General features: G+C 40.9%; 5 protein-coding genes across 8 annotated transcripts; 2 read left to right on the top strand and 3 right to left on the bottom strand.

Annotated features, from left to right (window-relative positions):
* Positions 1-211: 211 nt before the first annotated feature.
* Positions 212-481, bottom strand: RB195_004698 (uncharacterized protein; the record flags this gene model as incomplete). The annotated part of the gene is made up of 1 exon (XM_064182658.1): positions 212-481. One exon carries the CDS (start codon positions 479-481, stop codon positions 212-214), a length of 270 nt encoding a protein of 89 aa, XP_064033925.1.
* Positions 482-493: 12 nt separating this feature from the next.
* Positions 494-1,000, bottom strand: RB195_004697 (uncharacterized protein; the record flags this gene model as incomplete). The annotated part of the gene is made up of 1 exon (XM_064182657.1): positions 494-1,000. One exon carries the CDS (start codon positions 998-1,000, stop codon positions 494-496), a length of 507 nt encoding a protein of 168 aa, XP_064033924.1.
* Positions 1,001-1,468: 468 nt separating this feature from the next.
* On the top strand, positions 1,469-2,092 carry RB195_004696 (uncharacterized protein; the record flags this gene model as incomplete). 2 transcript variants are annotated; one of them, XM_064182655.1, is made up of 1 exon in its annotated part: positions 1,469-2,092. In XM_064182655.1, the coding sequence occupies one exon, from the start codon at positions 1,469-1,471 to the stop codon at positions 2,090-2,092; it is 624 nt and encodes a 207-aa protein (XP_064033922.1). The 2 variants fall into 2 exon arrangements, with proteins under 2 accessions (XP_064033922.1, XP_064033923.1); XM_064182656.1 differs by having other exon boundaries at positions 1,586-2,092.
* Positions 2,093-2,104: 12 nt separating this feature from the next.
* RB195_004695 (uncharacterized protein) lies at positions 2,105-2,374 on the top strand (the record flags this gene model as incomplete). Its single annotated transcript, XM_064182654.1, has 1 exon — positions 2,105-2,374. The coding sequence occupies one exon, from the start codon at positions 2,105-2,107 to the stop codon at positions 2,372-2,374; it is 270 nt and encodes an 89-aa protein (XP_064033921.1).
* Positions 2,375-3,225: 851 nt separating this feature from the next.
* On the bottom strand, positions 3,226-18,050 carry RB195_004694 (uncharacterized protein; the record flags this gene model as incomplete). 3 transcript variants are annotated; one of them, XM_064182653.1, is made up of 22 exons in its annotated part: positions 3,226-3,337; positions 3,398-3,498; positions 3,558-3,651; positions 4,516-4,610; positions 4,757-4,899; positions 4,962-5,013; positions 8,477-8,576; positions 8,716-8,798; positions 10,017-10,209; positions 10,269-10,540; positions 10,598-10,820; positions 11,126-11,218; positions 12,346-12,621; positions 12,679-12,740; positions 12,803-12,874; positions 16,212-16,296; positions 16,357-16,457; positions 16,517-16,610; positions 17,465-17,559; positions 17,705-17,847; positions 17,910-17,961; positions 18,027-18,050. In XM_064182653.1, 22 exons carry the CDS (start codon positions 18,048-18,050, stop codon positions 3,226-3,228), a joined length of 2,565 nt encoding a protein of 854 aa, XP_064033918.1. The 3 variants fall into 3 exon arrangements, with proteins under 3 accessions (XP_064033918.1, XP_064033920.1, XP_064033919.1); XM_064182652.1 differs by lacking the exons at positions 16,212-16,296; positions 16,357-16,457; positions 16,517-16,610; ... (2 more) ...; positions 17,910-17,961; positions 18,027-18,050 and adding an exon at positions 13,245-13,310; XM_064182651.1 differs by lacking the exons at positions 3,226-3,337; positions 3,398-3,498; positions 3,558-3,651; ... (10 more) ...; positions 12,679-12,740; positions 12,803-12,874 and having other exon boundaries at positions 16,185-16,296.
* Positions 18,051-20,558: the final 2,508 nt, after the last annotated feature.

Here is a 20,558-nt window from a genome sequence, read left to right as displayed (position 1 = left end):
TTTCAATTCCATTCATGAGCTTTTTTCTTCTATACATTCCAATTAAACTTTTCTGAAACTCTGAAATTTACTTGAAATTTACGGCTCGCTTATCCATAAAAATGATCTGTGTGGAATTTTGTGTGGACTCATTGCACTCAACCCATAGGACTGGAATCACATCAGAAGGATTAGAATCACCTCATCACTTTTTACTTACTTACTTAGATACTTAGATGGCCCGCCTTCTGGACTGGACGTGCGGGCCCCAGCATCTCTTCCACTCGTTTCGTTCCCTCGCCATTGTCATCCAAGATGTTCTCAAGCTTCGTGAGTGACGTTGACGAGGTCCTTGAGCCGTTTCCAGCTGAGGTCTCAGCTGGTCCATCCGTGCAGCGAACACGTCACCCCATCTCGTTGGCGGTCTCCCTCGGGGGCGTTTAGCGTCCATTGGGATCCACTCTAGCGTTCGTTTAGTCCATCTATCGTCGATTCTTCTCATGATGTGACCGGCTCATCTATATTTTGCTTTCGATACATATTCCGCTGGGTCGCGAAGACGGGACATTCCTCTTAAGTCGGAGCTACGAAGGCCGGCAAGGTGTTGTGTGCGCCAGCTAAACTTCAGGAGATATCTCTCAAGGGCTCTGTGGGTAGTAAGTAGCTTCCTAGACGTGGCCGCGGTGTCTGTCCACGTCTCCGCTGCGTAACAGAGCGCTGGAAGGACTGTCGAGTCGAACAGATGGGCACGAAGATCTTGGTCCGTCAGTTGGTCCGTAGCTTCCCTGACGGCTGCGAATGCTGCCCATGCTGCTCTCATTCTTCTATTCAGTTCTTCCTTCAAGTCGTTTTCCATGTTCATAGAACGTCCGAAGTATACGTATGACGGAGTTTCCACGATTTGGGAGTCTTCAAGTTGTACTCCTCCGTTCTCGCAGTGGGCGTTCTTGATGAACTGTGTCTTCTTTCTGTTTATTCGTAGTCCTATTCTCTTCCCTGCTTCGCTCAATTCGTTGAGCATCGTTTCTGCTTCATTGGTACTGCTCGAAAAGAGAACGATGTCGTCTGCGAAAAGAAGGTTCGAGAGAAATCCTCCATCAACATATAAACCCCTTTCTTCCCAGGAAAGAAATTTCATTATCCATTGCAATGCAGCCGTGAACAGCTTCGGCGATATAGTATCGCCTTGTCGTACCCCCTTTCCAATGGGTATGGTGAGAGGGCGGTGGAAAAGCTTTATCCTAGTCGTGCATCGATCGTAGCAAAGGCCTAATGTCCTCACATACGACTCGTCCACATCATGATCGACCAGCGCTGACAGTATTGCATTCGTTTCAACGCTGTCAAAAGCTCTCTCATTGTCGACGAAGGTTAGAACAAGGGGCAGGCGGTATTCCCGGCAAACCTCTATAACCCTCGACACGGTCTGGATGTGGTCTAAGCAGCTGAACCCCTGGCGGAATCCAGCTTGTTCTTGAGGCTTAATGAAATGAAATTACTTTCCTGGGAAGAAAGGGGTTTATATGTTGATGGAGGATTTCTCTCGAACCTTCTTTTCGCAGACGACATCGTTCTCTTTTCGGGCAGTACCAATGAAGCAGAAACGATGCTCAACGAATTGAGCGAAGCAGGGAAGAGCACAGGACTACGAATAAACAGAAAGAAGACACAGTTCATCAAGAACGCCCACTGCGAGGACGGAGGAGTACAACTTGAAGGCTCCCAAATCGTGGAAACTCCGTCATACGTATACCTCGGACGTTCTATGAACATGGAAAACGACTTGAAGGAAGAGCTGAATAGAAGAATGAGAGCAGCATGGGCAGCATTCGCAGCCGTCAGGGAAGCTACGGACCAACTGACGGGCCAAGATCTTCGTGCCCATCTGTTCGACTCGACAGTCCTTCCAGCGCTCTGTTACGCAGCGGAGACGTGGACAGACACCGCGGCCACGTCTAGGAAGCTACTTACTACCCACAGAGCCCTTGAGAGATATCTCCTGAAGTTTAGCTGGCGCACACAACACCTTGCCGGCCTTCGTAGCTCCGACTTAAGAGGAATGTCCCGTCTTCGCGACCCAGCGGAATATGTATCGAAAGCAAAATATAGATGAGCCGGTCACATCATGAGAAGAATCGACGATAGATGGACTAAACGAACGCTAGAGTGGATCCCAATGGACGCTAAACGCCCCCGAGGGAGACCGCCAACGAGATGGGGTGACGTGTTCGCTGCACGGATGGACCAGCTGAGACCTCAGCTGGAAACGGCTCAAGGACCTCGTCAACGTCACTCACGAAGCTTGAGAACATCTTGGATGACAATGGCGAGGGAACGAAACGAGTGGAAGAGATGCTGGGGCCCGCACGTCCAGTCCAGAAGGCGGGCCATCTAAGTATCTAAGTAAGTAAAAAGTGATGAGGTGATTCTAATCCTTCTGAGGTGATTCCAGTCCTATGGGTTGAGTGCAATGAGTCCACACAAAATTCCACACAGATCATTTTTATGGATAAGCGAGCCGTAAATTTCAAGTAAATTTCAGAGTTTCAGAAAAGTTTAATTTGAATGTATAGAAGAAAAAAGCTCATGAATGGAATTGAAACGAATGAAATGACTCGGGGCCGCATTTTTCTCTGACAGACCGGATTGAGCATAATGGTTGTGCCCTACGAATTCTATAGGCGCTGGGAGGAATTGTGCAAATTTGCTTTTCAACGAACACACCACACGAACATGGATTTTCACGAAGAAGAGTGTTGAGAACAGCAGTGAATGGTGATCATCTACGAAATAATCATCAAATCAAAAAAAAGTCCTCTCCAATTCAATCAGATGGTTTTCAAATGTACTTTGCTGTCTGTATTTCTGAATTCAACTTAATATCATACATTTAATGAGAGTAGCTCGCGCTAAATTTAAATTCGTCTCAACATTTCCATGATAGCTACAGTAGACCCGATACGGGTCCAGAACTTCGGGATTCTTCTCAAATTTCCTGGAGAATTAAGGTAAAAATTTAATTTCTTTTACATTATTTCATTTATTGTGGTATTTAGTACTCTTGCAATTTATTTGTTTATTTTTTTTCGGAGGATTTTTTCCAACTGCTGAAATGAATTGTGTTGTTGAGCTTGAAATCTTATATGATTTAAAACGTATTCAAATAACATGCATTTCTTCATTCGTAAAAATTCCACAATGACGAACGGAATGAAACAGAGAAACTTCGCATGGAATGACCGTTTTTCACTCTTGACTGTGACACAAAGGAACGATACATTTCGCAGGTGTCGATCCTTGGGGGCAATCCTTGTCCTCCTTACAAGGGTCGCCGTGCATTGTATAATTTTCCGGAGCACTGGAATATACCAACCATTTACGACATGAAACCCACGACCTGCATAACAGAAGCGCATACCTTTTGTCAAAGATGCATACAACATACATTTCACATTCGTTATTTTCCTTCTGGAAAACTGTCATTCCACATCCGTATGCTGTTGCATTTGGATATATCATCTGAAGGGATTTAGACGGAATTTACTATTTTGCAGTGAAAAAGTGATTAATAGCACCACCTGATTCTTGACTGGCTCGATAGTTTCCAAGAGGTTTGCTAGGCCGTCCACAGCAGTATATTTACCTTCATAGGCATCGCCATAGTTGAATGTTCTGAATGTTCAAAGTTTGTTTGATGTAATTTTTCCCTTTATTTCTCTCTTTCACGTGGTAAAAGGAGAAGGGACGAAAAGAATTAAGTAATAGGAAAGCTGAGCTATAGAGTAGTAGCGCTGACTTGCACAATCCTTATTATCTCATTGATTAAGGAGATCAAAAACTTTTACGTACAAATTATCTGTCATCCAACAAACACATCTACAAAGCCAGCGGCACAAGGAAAGATATTCGCTCAAAGACTATCTGTCTGACTGTTTTCTTTGTTATCGACGCCCCGAAAATACCGCTATGCAAGTATAGGGTGGTCCACATGAACATGAAGTGTGGCTAGCTATGGGAAATTCGGAGATTTTCTGGGCCAAAGAAACCGGTAAGGGCACTGACTGGACCTTCCTGCGAGAATGTGCGCCAGTCCTCTGCGAAAGAGGACACTGGAGAGGTGTGGGACTGATTTTTCGGATTTCTGGGTGAAGGTGTTTCCCCCGTCAAATTCACACGATCTCAATCCTTTGGATATTAATTTCTGGTTCTCGATTCTAGAGCAAAGAGCCCGTTCTTTTGAGCATAAGTCAGTGAATTCGCTGAAAAGATCCCTGAATTGGGGATGGGACAAGGGAAATGATTGCGGGTATCCTCAAAAATTCCCGAAAGAGATTGGTTGCTTGCAGCGAAAGTTATTCTGTGGGCGTTGTGTGGACTCAGAATAGAATGTTGTGGCTATTCAATAGAAAAAAAATACTTCCTATTTGGACTGATTGATAGAAAGTTATGAGTAATTTTTTCCGTCGCACTTCATGTGGGCCCTATAGATGAGAGGACTACGGAAATTTATTCAAATGAGAAGTAAGAACAGCATACCGGTTAAGTCTGAACAGACCGTATTCGGTTGGGTTCAAGGTGCCGAAAGTTTCAACCTCACTCATAGCTTTGCGGTAGAGATTATGACTGAACCTCTGGAAAACAATTAACATTTACCCCAAAAAAAATTATTCCACGAAACTTGCAGAGGTGCCGGATCTCTCCCTGAGCTGCGAACCCAAGACGTACGTTTCAGCGCTTATTTATTTTACTCTTTAGAAAATGGAGTGAAGTGGCTTACAAGTCCGAACATTTGTCCTCCCGGGCCCAGCGATATTTCTGTCGAATAATTTTCACCTTTCGCAGCCAAAGTACGAATTTGTAAGAAGAATGTATCTATCGCCGATATGTGCTCGGCGGGGAATTCCGGTATCCGACACTTTTCTAAAATAATCACATAAAAATCGTCATTCGTAGCTAATTTTCTGCTGCTGTTCCTTGCTGACCACTGGAGGTGGAAGCTTCTTGAGCGGAGTTTAGAAGTGCCAGATTGGCTATCTATAAAAAGAAAAACTGAGAAGAAACGGAATCTGGCGCTCAAAATTACTGGAGATGTAACTAACGATGCCGAGGAGTAGCGCTTTCATGTCGAAGGTGACGAATGAATTCCATCGATTCGACGTAACCTATATACGATTTGTCGGAGGTATTACTGCATTTTTTTCGAGCTGTATCACTCCAACCGTTTCAATTTGTCGTTTGTCGTAATCTGCACAGAATATCCGCAATATTAGGCGATATCCCTAATTTCCAGGTGAATCGACAAAGGATATGACAAATAATGGTGTAAGACTAGTTACTGTGTGAGCTGGTTTAGTCCTTTACCATTTTTTTTGGTGGCACTGCACATTCCAACGAGCTGCAAACTAAATCCGTTTCCTATGCACTTTCATTTCGCTATGAATTGGAGGACTCGAGAATTTTGAGAAAACATGTGAAAGCATTTCAACAATGAGTCACACAGCATGATATCAATGAAATCATAACCGAGTGGCTCGGTTTTCTAGCTGTTCACGAAATTTCGGTCCATTTCAAATATGTTTTTCATTTCCATGAATTATTAGCGATCATTTCCGAACTTTCGTACCACGGTACAACTAGAAACGGAAACACTGGAACTGCTAATCTTGTTCATGGTAGCGCCGCATTGCTTTGAACACATTTCGATTCGAAGCATATTGTCACTGTCTTGTTGAGAAACGAAGAGGAATTGTACATGGATAACAGACCCCTCCGATAGCATTGAACGGGTCTACAAGTCTATTGTACACAGTGAGTTGCACAACTCATTTCAAACACCTGTACTGTAACCTGGAAAATGAAACCGTCTCGCAGGAGGGAAGAGAAATAATAAACAAGATGTTCACACCTGATCTATATTGCAATTGACGGAAAAATGAGAATGAAAAAAATGAATGTTTCTTAAAACTAGTGAGTGTACCCTTTGTGTAGGATATTAGCACTCATTTTTCCGTCAATTGCAATATAGATCAGGTGTGAACATTTTGTTTATTATTTCCCTTGCATGAGGCATCTTAGCAGATCATTTGAAAGCTTTCTGACAAAGTTGTTATCTTCGCACTGATTTAACAATAGATGTGCTTCAGCCTTAAAATCCACAGCAATACAGAGAGGTGATCGAATTATTGGGTCTTTTCAGGATATGAATACCGTACCTATAAATCATTAGTCGTTTTCAACAACGATTTGGTAGTGTTAAACAATTATTTCTTGTTAAATTCTATATTTGTTCGACATTTTGGGTTTTTTTTTATTCTTTGGAAATTATGGCTATTTTGGGAAACTTTATCCTTTATCCTTCTATTGGCAGTACCCATAAGTGAAAGTGGCGAATGCAAACAAAGTTGAACTGTTAACAAAGGATGATAGGATTATCCGACCATAAAATGAAATGACAAATGTTGTTAATTTGAACTGTGCTGGTGGATAACTGCACTCTACCTGTTCCTTCTATAATGAATATGTTTCATCAAAATAATAGTTGTGAAATGTCGATGGGGCGGACGAGATTACGTAAAATATGTGTGCAGAGAAAATATATCGAGAATATTTCATGACAAGATGCATTTTTAAAGACATCGAATCCGTTTCTTGCATCGTCATTCCATCGTCTTATCCGCAACAATTTTTCTATGGCTGTCCTTCTTGAAGAAAATCAATGAAATTGTTGGCAACTAAATGGGAGTTCTATCGACCTTCTTTATGATGAATCAAGCTCTGTGCCCACATCCCTGGGAAGACAAGTATGATGGAAACCTAACCCATCGGCAACTTTTTTCCAATCTTGTTGTTGAATATCATTTAGTCAGTTTACCGACGCAAACTCGGGCAGCGACACTTCGTTTTGGGAGCCAACCATTTGTTACAAAACATTTCAAGCGCTAAAACGACTGGAAACGTATTTCCGCAACTCGATGCTCTTGTGTGCGAGCTACTCTTTATTGGGTACCGGTATTTGACCAAGGCAACTGTTTCTGCTGGTAGGCATTTGTCCAACTGGAAGAATTTTACTGTATACGAGCCTTGTTCATGGCATCTTTTTATTGCAGTACATCGTGAACATAAAACCACTCTTTGCACCTATTGCGAGTAATCTCGTTCGCATCCACAATATTTCGAAATAATTGTTTTGGTGAAACATGTTCATTAGAGAAAGAGGAGCAGTGGATAATCCACTCTTAAGATTAACTACACGATAATTTGTTGTTTGATTTTATGGGCGAATAATCCTCGCACCATTCGTTAACGGTTCGTACCAGTTTGTTTCACTCTCACTCTCAGCACCCAATAATGTGTGACAGCTGGCCCATCTCGTCGGAATCTCCCTCGAGGGCATTTAGGGTCTTTTGGACCCACTCTAGCGTTTTTTTTTAGTCCATCTATCGTCGATCCTTCTCATGTCGGCCCATTCATGCTTTGCTTTCGATACATATTCCGCTGGAAGACGGGAAGGCTTTTCATGGCATACACTTGACCAGAGTCCTTCTGTAAAGACTTCTCTGCAGAAGAGAAAACTTTAGGATGAACTGCCTTCGCAAGATACAATTAAGTTAACATTAGCGAACATTAAATGTTGATTTTATACCAAACGCAAAGTTTTATATCAAAGAAAATTCTTCCCATTAATTAGTAATGGTAACTGTAGCATAGCTTGGTACAGTGAGCGCGAATATCGAAATACGACTCTATGGAAACAGAACCTGCACTTATTATTTGGTTACTATTTGATTCTAAAGATAGTGTGACGGCTTACACCTCTTCTTTTGCCAACATGAACAAACATTCATATGTTCGTCGACCTTCAATAAACCCCCAAATGATGCAGCATTCAGAGCAATATTGCAAGAAATGTTCGGAGGAGAAAAGAGAAAATTACACGAGCTCACATGTCATTTGCTTGATTTTGTGTGGGGTTGCGGCAACAATACAACATCGGAGAAACGGGAAGGTCACTACTGGATCGAATCAAAAAGAAACGAATAGAAAAATTAAGTCCACTGAGGGATTATCAAAAGCGGGAAGAACAATGATACTACCCCTGCCCCAACAACAAAAATAAGCGCCGTAAGATTTAAGAAGCACCATTTTACAATACATAAAATGAAGCTATAGGACGTAAAGCTACTGATAATTACGTAGATATATCCATGAGAATCTAAAAATAAACACGATGAAGACCACCATGAGATTACCGGGGAGTCTCCTTTCTTCAAGCCACTTCAAAATTTGTAACAGACTCTTAACTGCCTCACTGTGTGAAGATTACTAGGTTCTCTACCCCTTTCAGAATGTAAAGAAAATATAATATAGTTTCAAAAAAACTGCATCAAACGGAAAAAAACATTTAACACAAATGCAAGGTGCAGTTCCTCTTCAATCCTGCCGCAAGTAATTTGAATAGGAAATTATTTTAATCAACGGGAAAAAATGAGGAACTCACCTTTTTAACGAGGGATACCCGACCGAACGCACCAACACCTATATGTTGCAGTACTTCAAACATATCTTTATTCATTTTCTGCCGTCGTAGTCGCATGAACCTGGCGAAATAAGAAAATTCGCAGTTGTGAAAGTGTTTTGCATAAACTTATGATCGGGAACACGCCGTTATTAGAAAAGAAATCATGACACAACCATGAATTCCTGAAGCGCATTTTCAGAGCATCTAGAAAACTTTACCTGGACTCTTTTTGCTGCAAAAAATCCAACATTTTCTGCTTCATTGATTCCGGTAGATTTGCGGCTTCCATTTCTCGTTGTAACTAAAAATGATCAATTACATGAAGAAATCAAGAGTAAACGGAGGGATTTCTTCTTCAATACATGCTTAACTATCATTTTTTGCATAAGGAAGCAGTTATTTGTACGTATGTTAGGGAGATATGAGTCGAAAATCAAATACAACAACATGACCAGTTTTTTCGGTTTGGCTGGAGTTCATTAATGAAACTCTTATTTTAGATGATGTGTGACAGAGAGATGACACGTTAACTCATCTTTAGCGAGCGCATTACGATTACATTGAGGGAATGATATGTCGTGTAGTAGAGTCAAAACGGCATGAAAAACTGTGCAGTTGCGCAAGCGGTTGCTCTCGAAGCGATGCGGTGGAGCGCAGCGGTTAGTATCGAGAGAGGACCACTGCTATCACCGTACATTGCTGGAGCTCGCGATGGTCCCATCTCGATTTCACCGCTGCACTTCGATCGCAAGCGTTTAAGCAATTGCACCGTGCTTAATGCCGTTTCAATCCGACAATACACTTACTAATAATATTACTCCACTGATTTCGTGGGCCGAATCTGTGTAAGAGGCTTTCGTTAATGAAGATGATTTCTTCAGCTTTGCTGCGCACATCAATTCCAACGGTGTAATATAGTTGGGTCAAAACGACATGAAACTCAGTGCAGCTGCGTAGGCGGCAGCGCTCGAAGCGGGTCGAGCTGGGACTACCCCATCACACCGCTTCGGGTGCAGCCGCTTTCGCAATTGTGTGGAGTTTCATGCTATTTTGACCCGACTATGTCCCATTTCAAATACCTTGGTTCAAAGCCAGAACAGCTGTTGAGAGTTAATTATAGGACAATTTTGATTTGCCCTAATCTGACGGAAAAACACCACTCTCCGAGTATTCCTAATCGTCGCGGTACAATAATACATTCTGCTGTGAAAGGGTTTAACATTACAGACCTAATTCGAATCGTTTGCGAAATTATGGTTACAGTTGTATTAAAGGTACCGGGAAGTAATTTTTGCGCATTTAAAAAGCAAGCAGCACTGAAGTAGTTCAAAATATGCTTACGTGTAAGGAATAGTACGACGAAATTCCCTGTAATTTCTTCCGCGCAAAATCATATTGGAGTTGAATCCAAAGTGAAAATTAATGAAACAAAGTATATAAAACATATATAAAACTACTCAAAACTCAAAACAACTACTCAAAACATATATAACAACTAATTTTTACTTGTGAAATATACCTGATGTGCTCGTTTCATGCGTTCTTTGTATTGAGCAAGGAGTCGTTCAACGTGCTGTTCCATGAAGAAGCAAAACATTCGCGGTTTGCAAGGTTTCATATATTTCTCATATTTTTGTTGCTTCAAACGACTACAAATGGACTCCGGCAAAGGTGATGTACATCGAGTCACAGAATTTTGAGATGTTTCTGTTCTAGAAGAAAAAACATAGAGAAAAATCTTCATATATTGGCAAATACGACAGAAGCCGACCTCGTAGCTGGATGCTGCAGCGCGACACCGTAAGTGCGCTCAAGTCGATCATGTCTCACAGGCATTGACTGTTCTTTGGATGTGGACGGCATGACGTCGTTGGTTGGATGTTTTGGACGCAGCTCATCTTCGTAGCCAATATATCCTCGATGAGACATGTCTGGATCAACCATAATGTTCTGCACTCCGGTGATTTGTCCAGGAATTCCATGAACGGAAGAGACACCGTCTCTTCCGGCGACATCCAGTCGGTACGCTCTTGTATCGGTAACCTTAATAATGGATGAAATAGAACATCTATTTTTTTTTAAATAAATGATGGTACTTACAGCGTTTATTGGTGAGACGTTAATGTTCAAAATACTCTTTAGTGGGGCAGCACTAAACATAGTTCGAATAACAGGATGATTTTGCTGGCCGTATCGCCTAATATGTGGTGGAACTCCTCCTATTTGAACGTGAAATGTGGACTGCCCCATAGGAGCAGACATTGATGAGTCCAGTGGGCTCTTATATGTGTCCCTCACCACATAATGTTGCTTCATAACTGGTCTGAATCAAGGAAAAGAATCATTGAAAAAAAAATTGCTATTGCGTAGCGTTGCAGCTTTTCGAATGTCGATTTGTTCTATTCTGTAGGTAACTTTCACAGAAAAACGACCAAGTTTTGGAAGTACTTCAAAATAATATATAATGGAGAAACACAATGGAAAATAAAGGAAATATATACAATAAAACATGAAAGAGTAGTTTTTATTAGTCACTGGCAGTATTCACTTCTTTTAGTCTCCCATGTCGGGAATTAATATCTTTAAAAGCTGCCTGTTTCTACTTACATTTCCCCTTAAACCGCTCACCTTTCCGAACCACGTTCGATATAGATTGACGGTTTGTAGTTCCCCTGCTGTGATCGAACTTGTGGCTGATAAAAATCTGCTGTATACGGTGTTCTGAAAACGAGCTAAAGAGTAATACGATAAAAACATAAGGTAAGGAGTATTGTTAAAATGTTATTTCTACGCGTCACTTCCACAGAATACAGGCGTTTTCAGACGCGCAAAGTCAGATAATAAAACAGGTAAGTCGTGAGAAGAAACTAGTCAACGGACGTACGCGTATCACCGCTCCTAAGTTGTATGAAATGATCACACAACTCCACCTACAGCTAGAGTTGAATTTGGGGAACTCCTCCAGAGTTCAGGGAACGTATCAAGCGCATACTCCGTGTGAATTTTAAAGAAAAAAAATCACTAGTGTTCATTTAAAACGTATTTGAATTGCCAGAAAGTATGTATGAAAAGGAAATGAACCAAAATAGGTATCCGGCAAATTCAGGAACTTGGAATAACAAAAAGGCAGCATGTGTAATGGAGTGCAAAGCAGCAGAAAACAGGAGTCGGAGAAAACCGGCTGTTATTCAAAACAACTTAATTCATTGTACCAGTCTATTATTTCGTAAGAAATCCGTCTATGAACTATGAATGAAATGAATCCCGTTGAGAGAAGTAATGAGGTATTCATTACAACTTGTACAGAAACATACATCATATATTAACGTAATCCGTACCCTTACCGCTTCCCACCTAGTTCGTTTTCCGAGCCCAAGCCCTCTGAGGGTAAAAAGTAGTTGGGGGAGGAGCACTCAGTCGCGCTCTTATTTCTGGAAGTAAATAACAAAGTCAGTCGAGGACCTAAGACTTAAGCATTAGTCTTAGAAGATCTATGACATGTAAACTAAGGTTACTAACAGAAAAAAGTAACAGAGAACGTCCAGAAATAAGAGCGCGTTAAGTGCCTTCTTCAACTGAATTTCCCCTCCCCTGCTCCCTGAGATGTGTGTACACTTCCTCCCCAGCCTTCTCTTTGAAGGATATTTCCACGAGAGAGGGTTAGAGAGCATTTTCGAACAGGGAATCGTATGCATACAGCCCCAGATGTGCTGCATTTGCAGTGATTACACAATTATGTGTAAGAACAAACAATTAAACATGTGTGCAAGCTTGACCAGAGAAGCTCTGGTTCAGTTTTTCGAACAAGCTAGAGGAATTAATTGCATATAACAACGATGTAAACATACGTTGATATGTGAACATGCGTCCGATGGTAATCCGGTGCAACAGGAGTATATTGTCGTCGCAAGCCTTTATGCGGAAAAGAACTAGACATTCCACCCGATTGAGCAGTATTCGATACGACCGAATGAGGTGATGAATTCGTGGATGGGCCGGCCATGGACACATGTGATGCCGTAGACGTTGCTATATGACCCGCTGTCGATGCGAATGCCGGCACTGCGCCAGCGGTTGGTGACGGCATTTGAGGCGGTAGTGGTGAAGTGGAACGCGAGGAGGCACTAGAACTTTGACATTGGAAGAAAATTTTCAAAATAGAGATCAATCAGGTCACATACCTGTCTTCAACAGTGACAAACTGCAGCGGAAACAAATTACCGTTTGACGCACCATTTGTCTGCTAAAGAAATTCAAAAAATTCTAAGTATTACGAAGTCGACAAGCAAAACGTGAAGATAGTACCTTGTTTTGCACATGAATACCCCCATTTGTAGATGAATTGTTGTTCGGTGTCAGGACGCTGAGAAGGCGGTCCTGGATCGAATTTCATTAATGCTATATGTAACGGAATGAATATATACGAAGATGAAGAGAAATGGCCAATGTGAAAATGGCAGCGGGGAAAAATCCGTGATTCTAGAAACCAAGTTAATCATCTCATGTCAACTTCCAAATTTTCGCTGATAGTCATTACCAAAAAACAAACAAAAAAAATTGCCCGTGAGCCCACTGTGAACCATTTTCAAGGGATAAAATGATAGTGATCGACAAAAAAAAACTGACAAAAAGTTACAACATTTCTTGATCACCATTTTAGACATCATTGCTTACGTGTGGCTAGGAACGCAAACATTTTCTTATAGAATGTGTTGAAGTGCTTTAGGTACACTATTGTCAAGCTTACAGTACGGTTATTGTGGATCAAAAGTAGCTTTAAGAGATAACACGGCATTGTCGGACCAAGCGACATGAAACACGGTGCAGTTGCGTAAGCGATTGCGGCGCGGTGGAGATAGCGGCTGGAATCAAGGTGGAACCATCGCGAACTGCAGCGGTGAACGGTAGTAGAAGGGGTCCTCACTCGATCCTAACCGCTGCGCTCCACCGCACCGCTTCGAGCGCAACTGTTCAAGGAACTGCACCGTGCTTCATGTCGTTTTGACCCTAATACACTCACAAATATACAGTCGGGTCAAAACGTGGCGAGTGACGCGACGCGTTCGACGCACAGTCCGATCACGGTCGGTAAAATACGCGCATGCCTCCAGAAATCGTCGTCGGCAGGAAAGTTGAGGAATGCAAACACTAATAGCAACTTTCAGATAAAGGAATGGGGTTCTTCTCGTAATTTCTCGCCGTCCTTCGTTACGGTATCTATGTTTCATCAATTGCTTCGCTCCTAGGGTGCCTTAGAGGCACCCTAGGAGCGAAGCAATTGATGAAACAAATGGAGAAAGACTGTGCATAGACTTCGTAATTCTATTTATGCACTCTTACACGAAAAAACTAGTGAAAGGAAGAAAAGAGATTAGGGATTTAGGATCAAGGGAGCTTATCGCGTACGGTAGAGGGTGCTCAGTGCAAGTTTTCACCAAGAACGCATCGCATAACTTCGATAAAACCCTTTCAAGCTATCTTTACATATTCAGTTTGAATTTTTACAGACTAATGTGATTGTCAAAATTCTACTCGAAAGAAACATTCGTGAAGCAAAACAAAGGAGAACAACACTGAGGAAAAAAGACCTTACATTTTTTGTTTCCTCCATATTTGCGTGGTCATGATTAATATGCTTTAAAACGTCGATAGCAGCGGCAGGCAAAATGAAGTAACTAATGTGGTTAATTTGAACTGTGGTGGTGGATAACCGCACTCTACCAGTTCCTTCTATAATGAATATGTTCCACCAAAATAATTGTTGTGAAATGTCGAAGGGGCGGACGAGATTACATAAAATATGTGTGCAGAGAAAATATATCGAGAATATTTTATGACAAGATACATTTTTAAAGACATCAAATCCGTCTCTCGGATCGCCATTCCATCGTCTTATCCGCAGCAATTTTTCTATGGCTGTCCTTCATGAAGAAAATCAATAAAATTGTTGGCAACTGAATGGGAGTTCTATCGACCTTCTTTATGATGAATCAAGGCCTGTGTCCACATCCCTGGCAAGGCAAGTATGATGGAAACCTAACCCATCGGGAAACTTTTTTTTTCCAGTCCTGTTGTCGAATATCATTTAGTCAGTTTACCGACGCAAACTCGGGCAACGACACTTCCTTTTGGGAGCTAACCATTTGTTACAAAACATTTCCAGCTCTAAAACGAGTGGAAACGCATTTCTGCAACTCGATGCACTTGTGTGTGAGCAAATTTTTATTGGGTACCGGTACTGTCCTTCTTTTAAAGACAAAACATTTACTTTTTCTTTTTTCTTGAATTCTCTCTTCGCAATGAAGAAAAAAACATTTTCTTAGTGCATCTAAACTTACTTAACTAACTTAGCTTAACTTATTATACAACTTATGTGTACTCGTAATAATAGATAGCATGACCTCCAGAATTTTTACCGATCGTTTCCTCACGTTAGAACAATGATGTACGATTTAAAAAAAAAACTAGCAAGATAGGAGCAGCACAACTGCAAGGATGAATTATTTCATCAACGTGTTTAAGCGGTTATCTGAAGTGAAGAAGAAAGAGAGTGAGTTGGATTCAAAAAAGGCTGAAAATTTCTCTACTCTGACTTCAAAATGGAACACGGACTATTTCTCAACTACTTTACTTTTCCTTGCCTTTCTTTGCCTTTATTCTGCCATTTCTTCCTTCTGAACTCCACCTCCTGATTTTGCCAAACAAAAAAGTGATCTCAGGTGATTCCGATCCTTCTGAGGTGATTCCAACCCTATGTGCTGAGTGCAATGAGTCCACACAAAATTCCACAGAGATCATTTTTATGGATAAGCGAGGCGTAAATATCAAGTAAATTTCAGAGTTTCAGAAAAGTTTAATTTGAATGTATAGAAGAAAAAACTCATGAGCGGTCGTAAGCTTCAGGTAAATTCGAAGAATAAGAAAGGAAGACTTATAATAAATATAAAAATTTATAAATGAAACAAATATACAAATAATAATAGTGTAATTTGAATTTAAATTTTGAACGTATAGAAGAAAAAAGCTCATGAATTGAACTGAAACGAATGAAATGACTCCGTGCCGCATTTTTCTCTGACAGACCTGATTGAGCATAATGGTTGTGCCCTATGAATTCTGTAGGCGCTGGGAGGACTTGTGCAAATTTGCTTTTCAACGAACACACCCCACGAACATTGATTTTCACGAAGAAGAGTGTTGAGAACAGCAGTGAATGGTGATCATCTACGAAATAATCATCAAATCAAAAAAAAGTCCTCTCCAATTCAATCAGATGGTTTTCAAATGTACTTTGCTGTCTGTATTTCTGAATTCAACTTAATATCATACATTTAATGAGAGTAGCTCGCGCTAAATTTAAATTCGTCTCAACATTTCCATGATAGCTACAGTAGACCCGATACGGGTCCAGAACTTCGGGATTCTTCTCAAATTTCCTGGAGAATTAAGGTAAAAATTTAATTTCTTTTACATTAATTCATTTATTGTGGTATTTAGTACTCTTGCAATTTATTTGTTTATTTTTTTTCGGACGATTTTTTCCAACTCCTGAAATGAATTGTGTTGTTGAGCTTGAAATCTTAGATGATTTAAAACGTATTCAAATAACATGCATTTCTTCATTCGTAAAAATTCCACAATGACGAACGGAATGAAACAGAGAAACTTCGCATGGAATGACCGTTTTTCACTCTTGACTGTGACACAAAGGAACGATACATTTCGCAGGTGTCGATCCTTGGGGGCAATCCTTGTCCTCCTTACAAGGGTCGCCGTGCATTGTATAATTTTCCGGAGCACTGGAATATACCAACCATTTACGACATGAAACCCACGACCTGCATAACAGAAGCGCATACCTTTTGTCAAAGATGCATACAACATACATTTCACATTCGTTATTTTCCTTCTGGAAAACTGTCATTCCACATCCGTATGCTGTTGCATTTGGATATATCATCTGAAGGGATTTAGACGGAATTTACTATTTTGCAGTGAAAAAGTGATTAATAGCACCACCTGATTCTTGACTGGCTCGATAGTTTCCAAGAGGTTTGCTAGGCCGTCCACAGCAGTATATTTACCTTCATAGGCATCGCCATAGTTGAATGTTCTGAATGTTCAAAGTTTGTTTGATGTAATTTTTCCCTTTATTTCTCTCTTTCACGTGGTAAAAGGAGAAGGGACGAAAAGAATTAAGTAATAGGAAAGCTGAGCTATAGAGTAGTAGCGCTGACTTGCACAATCCTTATTATCTCATTGATTAAGGAGATCAAAAACTTTTGCGTACAAATTATCTGTCATCCAACAAACACATCTACAAAGCCAGCGGCACAAGGAAAGATATTCGCTCAAAGACTATCTGTCTGACTGTTTTCTTTGTTATCGACGCCCCGAAAATACCGCTATGCAAGTATAGGGTGGTCCACATCAAGTGTGGCTAGCTATGGGAAATTCGGAGATTTTCTGGGCCAAAGAAACCGGTAAGGGCACTGACTGGACCTTCCTGCGAGAATGTGCGCCAGTCCTCTGCGAAAGAGGACACTGGAGAGGTGTGGGACTGATTTTTCGGATTTCTGGGTGAAGGTGTTTCCCCCGTCAAATTCACACGATCTCAATCCTTTGGATATTAATTTCTGGTCGATTCTAGAGCAAAGAGCCCGTTCTTTTGAGCATAAGTCAGTGAATTCGCTGAAAAGATCCCTGAATTGGGGATGGGACAAGGGAAATGATTGCGGGTATCCTCAAAAATTCCCGAAAGAGATTGGTTGCTTGCAGCGAAAGTTATTCTGTGGGCGTTGTGTGGACTCAGAATAGAATGTTGTGGCTATTCAATAGAAAAAAATACTTCCTATTTGGACTGATTGATAGAAAGTTATGAGTAATTTTTTCCGTCGCACTTCATGTGGGCCCTATAGATGAGAGGACTACGGAAATTTATTCAAATGAGAAGTAAGAACAGCATACCGGTTAACTCTGAATAGACCGTAATCGGTTGGGTTCAAGGTGCCGAAAGTTTCAACCTCACTCATAGCTTTGCGGTAGAGATTATGACTGAACCTCTGAAAAACAATTAACATTTACCCCAAAAAAATTATTCCACGAAACTTGCAGAGGTGCCGGATCTCTCCCTGAGCTGCGAACCCAAGACGTACGTTTCAGCGCTTATTTATTTTACTCCTTAGAAAATGGAGTGAAGTGGCTTACAAGTCCGAACATTTGTCCTCCCTGGCCCAGCGATATTTCTGGCGAATAATTTTCACCTTTCGCAGCCAAAGTACGAATTTGTAAGAAGAATGTATCTATCGCCGATATGTGCTCGGCGGGGAATTCCGGTATCCGACACTTTCCTAAAATAATCACATAAAAATCGTCATTCGTAGCTAATTTTCTGCTGCTGTTCCTTGCTGACCACCGGAGGTGGAAGCTTCTTGAGCGGAGTTTAGAAGTGCCAGATTGGCTATCTATAAAAAGAAAAACTGAGAAGAAACGGAATCTGGCGCTCAAAATTACTGGAAATGTAACTAACGATGCCGAGGAGTAGCGCTTTCATGTCGAAGGTGACGAATGAATTCCATCGATTCGACGTAACCTATATACGATTTGTCGGAGGTATTACTGCATTTTTTTCGAGCTGTATCACTCCAACCGTTTCAATTTGTCGTTTGTCGTAATCTGCACAGAATATCCGCAATATTAGGCGATATCCCTAATTTCCAGGTGAATCGACAAAGGATATGACAAATAATGGTGTAAGACTAGTTACTGTGTGAGCTGGTTTAGTCCTTTACCATTTTTTTTGATGGCACTGCACATTCCAACGAGCTGCAAACTAAATCCGTTTCCTATGCACTTTCATTTCGCTATGAATTGGAGGACTCGAGAATTTTGAGAAAACATGCGAAAGCATTTCAACAATGAGTCACACAGCATGATATCAATGAAATCATAACCGAGTGGCTCGGTTTTCTAGCTGTTCACGAAATTTCGGTCCATTTCAAATATGTTTTCATTTCCATGAATTATTAGCGATCATTTCCGAACTTTCGTACCACGGTACAACTAGAAACGGAAACACTGGAACTGCTAATCTTGTTCATGGTAACGCCGCATTGCTTTGAACACATTTCGAATCGAAGCATATTGTCACTGTCTTGTTGAGAAACGAAGAGGAATTGTACATGGATAACAGACCCCTCCGATAGCATTGAACGGGTCTACAAGTCTGTTGTACACAGTGAGTTGCACAACTCATTTCAAACACCTGTACTGTAACCTGGAAAATGAAACCGTCTCGCAGGAGGGAAGGGAAATAATAAACAAGATGTTCACACCTGATCTATATTGCAATTGACGGAAAAATGAGAATGAAAAAAAAATGAATGTTTCTTAAAACTAGTGAGTGTACCCTTTGTGTAGGATATTAGCACTCATTTTTCCGTCAATTGCAATATAGATCAGGTGTGAACATTTTGTTTATTATTTCCCTTGCATGAGGCATCTTAGCAGATCATTTGAAAGCTTTCTGATGAAGTGGTTATCTTCCCACTGATTTAACAATAGATGTGCTTCAGCCTTAAAATCCACAGCAATTCAGAGAGGTGATCGAATTATTGGGTCTTTTCAGGATATGAATACCGTACCTATAAATCACTAGTCGTTTTCAACAACGATTTGGTAGTGTTAAACAACTATTTCTTCATCAAGAAATAGTTGTTTAACACTACAAAATCGTTGTTGAAAACGACTTAAATTCTATATGGGCGGGGGTGGCTCAGTCGGTTAGAGGTCCGTTGTAGCCACACGGTCGAGGGTTCGAATCCGCCCTAGTGCTCATCAAGCCTTTGATCCCCCCGGGGTCGATAAATTGGTACCAGACTTGTCTGGGAGGATAAATGCACTGACTTGATCATTGGCTGGCCCCTGCAGGTCATTGTATAGGCCAACACGCGTTCCAGAACCTCAACGATTACGAATTCCAGTAAAACGCGTTGGCGCATAACAAGTGGATTGATACGCCAGTGACTTTATCCTTTTTTATCCTTTTAAATTCTATATTTGTTCGACATTTTAGGTTTTTTTTATTTTTGGGAAATTCTGGCTATTTTGGGAAACTTTATCCTTTGTCCTTCTATTGGCAGTACCCATAAGTGAATGTGGCGAGTGCAAACAAAGTTGATCTGTTAACAAAGGAGGATAGGATTATCCGACCATAAAATGAAATGACAAATGTTGTTAATTTGAACTGTGGTGGTGGATAACCGCACTCTACCTGTTCCTTCTATAATGAATATGTTTCACCAAAATAATCGTTGTGAAATGTCGATGGGGCGGACGAGATTACGTAAAATATGTGTGCAGAGAAAATAAATATATCGAGAATATTTCATGAAAAGATGCATTTTTAAAGACATTGAATCCGTTTCTTGCATCGTCATTCCATCGTCTTATCCGCAACAATTTTTCTATGGCTGTCCTTCTTGAAGAAAATCAATCAATTTGCCGAGCAATAAAAGGGGTTTTTTTTCCCCTTTTTTTATGAAAATTAAGCTCTGTGCCCACATCCCTGGGAAGACAAGATGGTGGAAACCTAACCCGTCGGCAACTTTTTCCAATCTTGTTGTTGAATATCATTTAGTCAGTTTACCGACGCAAACTCGGGCAGCGACACTTCGTTTTGGGAGCCAACCATTTGTTACAAAACATTTCAAGCGCTAAAACGACTGGAAACGTATTTCCGCAACTCGATGCTCTTGTGTGCGAGCTACTTTTTATTGGGTACCGGTATTTGACCAAGGCAACTGTTTCTGCTGGTAGGCATTTGTCCAACTGGAAGAATTTTACTGTATACGAGCCTTGTTCATTGCATCTTTTTATTGCAGTACGTCGTGAACATAAAACCACTCTTTGCACCTATTGCGAGTAATCTCGTTCGCATCCACAATATTTCGAAATAGTTGTTTTGGTGAAACATGTTCATTAGAGAAAGAGGTGCAGTGGATAATCCACTCCTAAAATTAACCACACGATAACTTGTTGTTTGATTTTATGGGCGAATAAT

The sequence above is a fragment of the Necator americanus genome, chromosome I (genome assembly GCF_031761385.1).
Source record: "Necator americanus strain Aroian chromosome I, whole genome shotgun sequence".
In the NCBI taxonomy this organism is placed as follows: domain Eukaryota; kingdom Metazoa; phylum Nematoda; class Chromadorea; order Rhabditida; family Ancylostomatidae; genus Necator; species Necator americanus.
The sequence above is the reverse complement of the archived record's forward strand: the minus strand, read 5'-3'. Positions and strand labels throughout refer to the sequence as shown.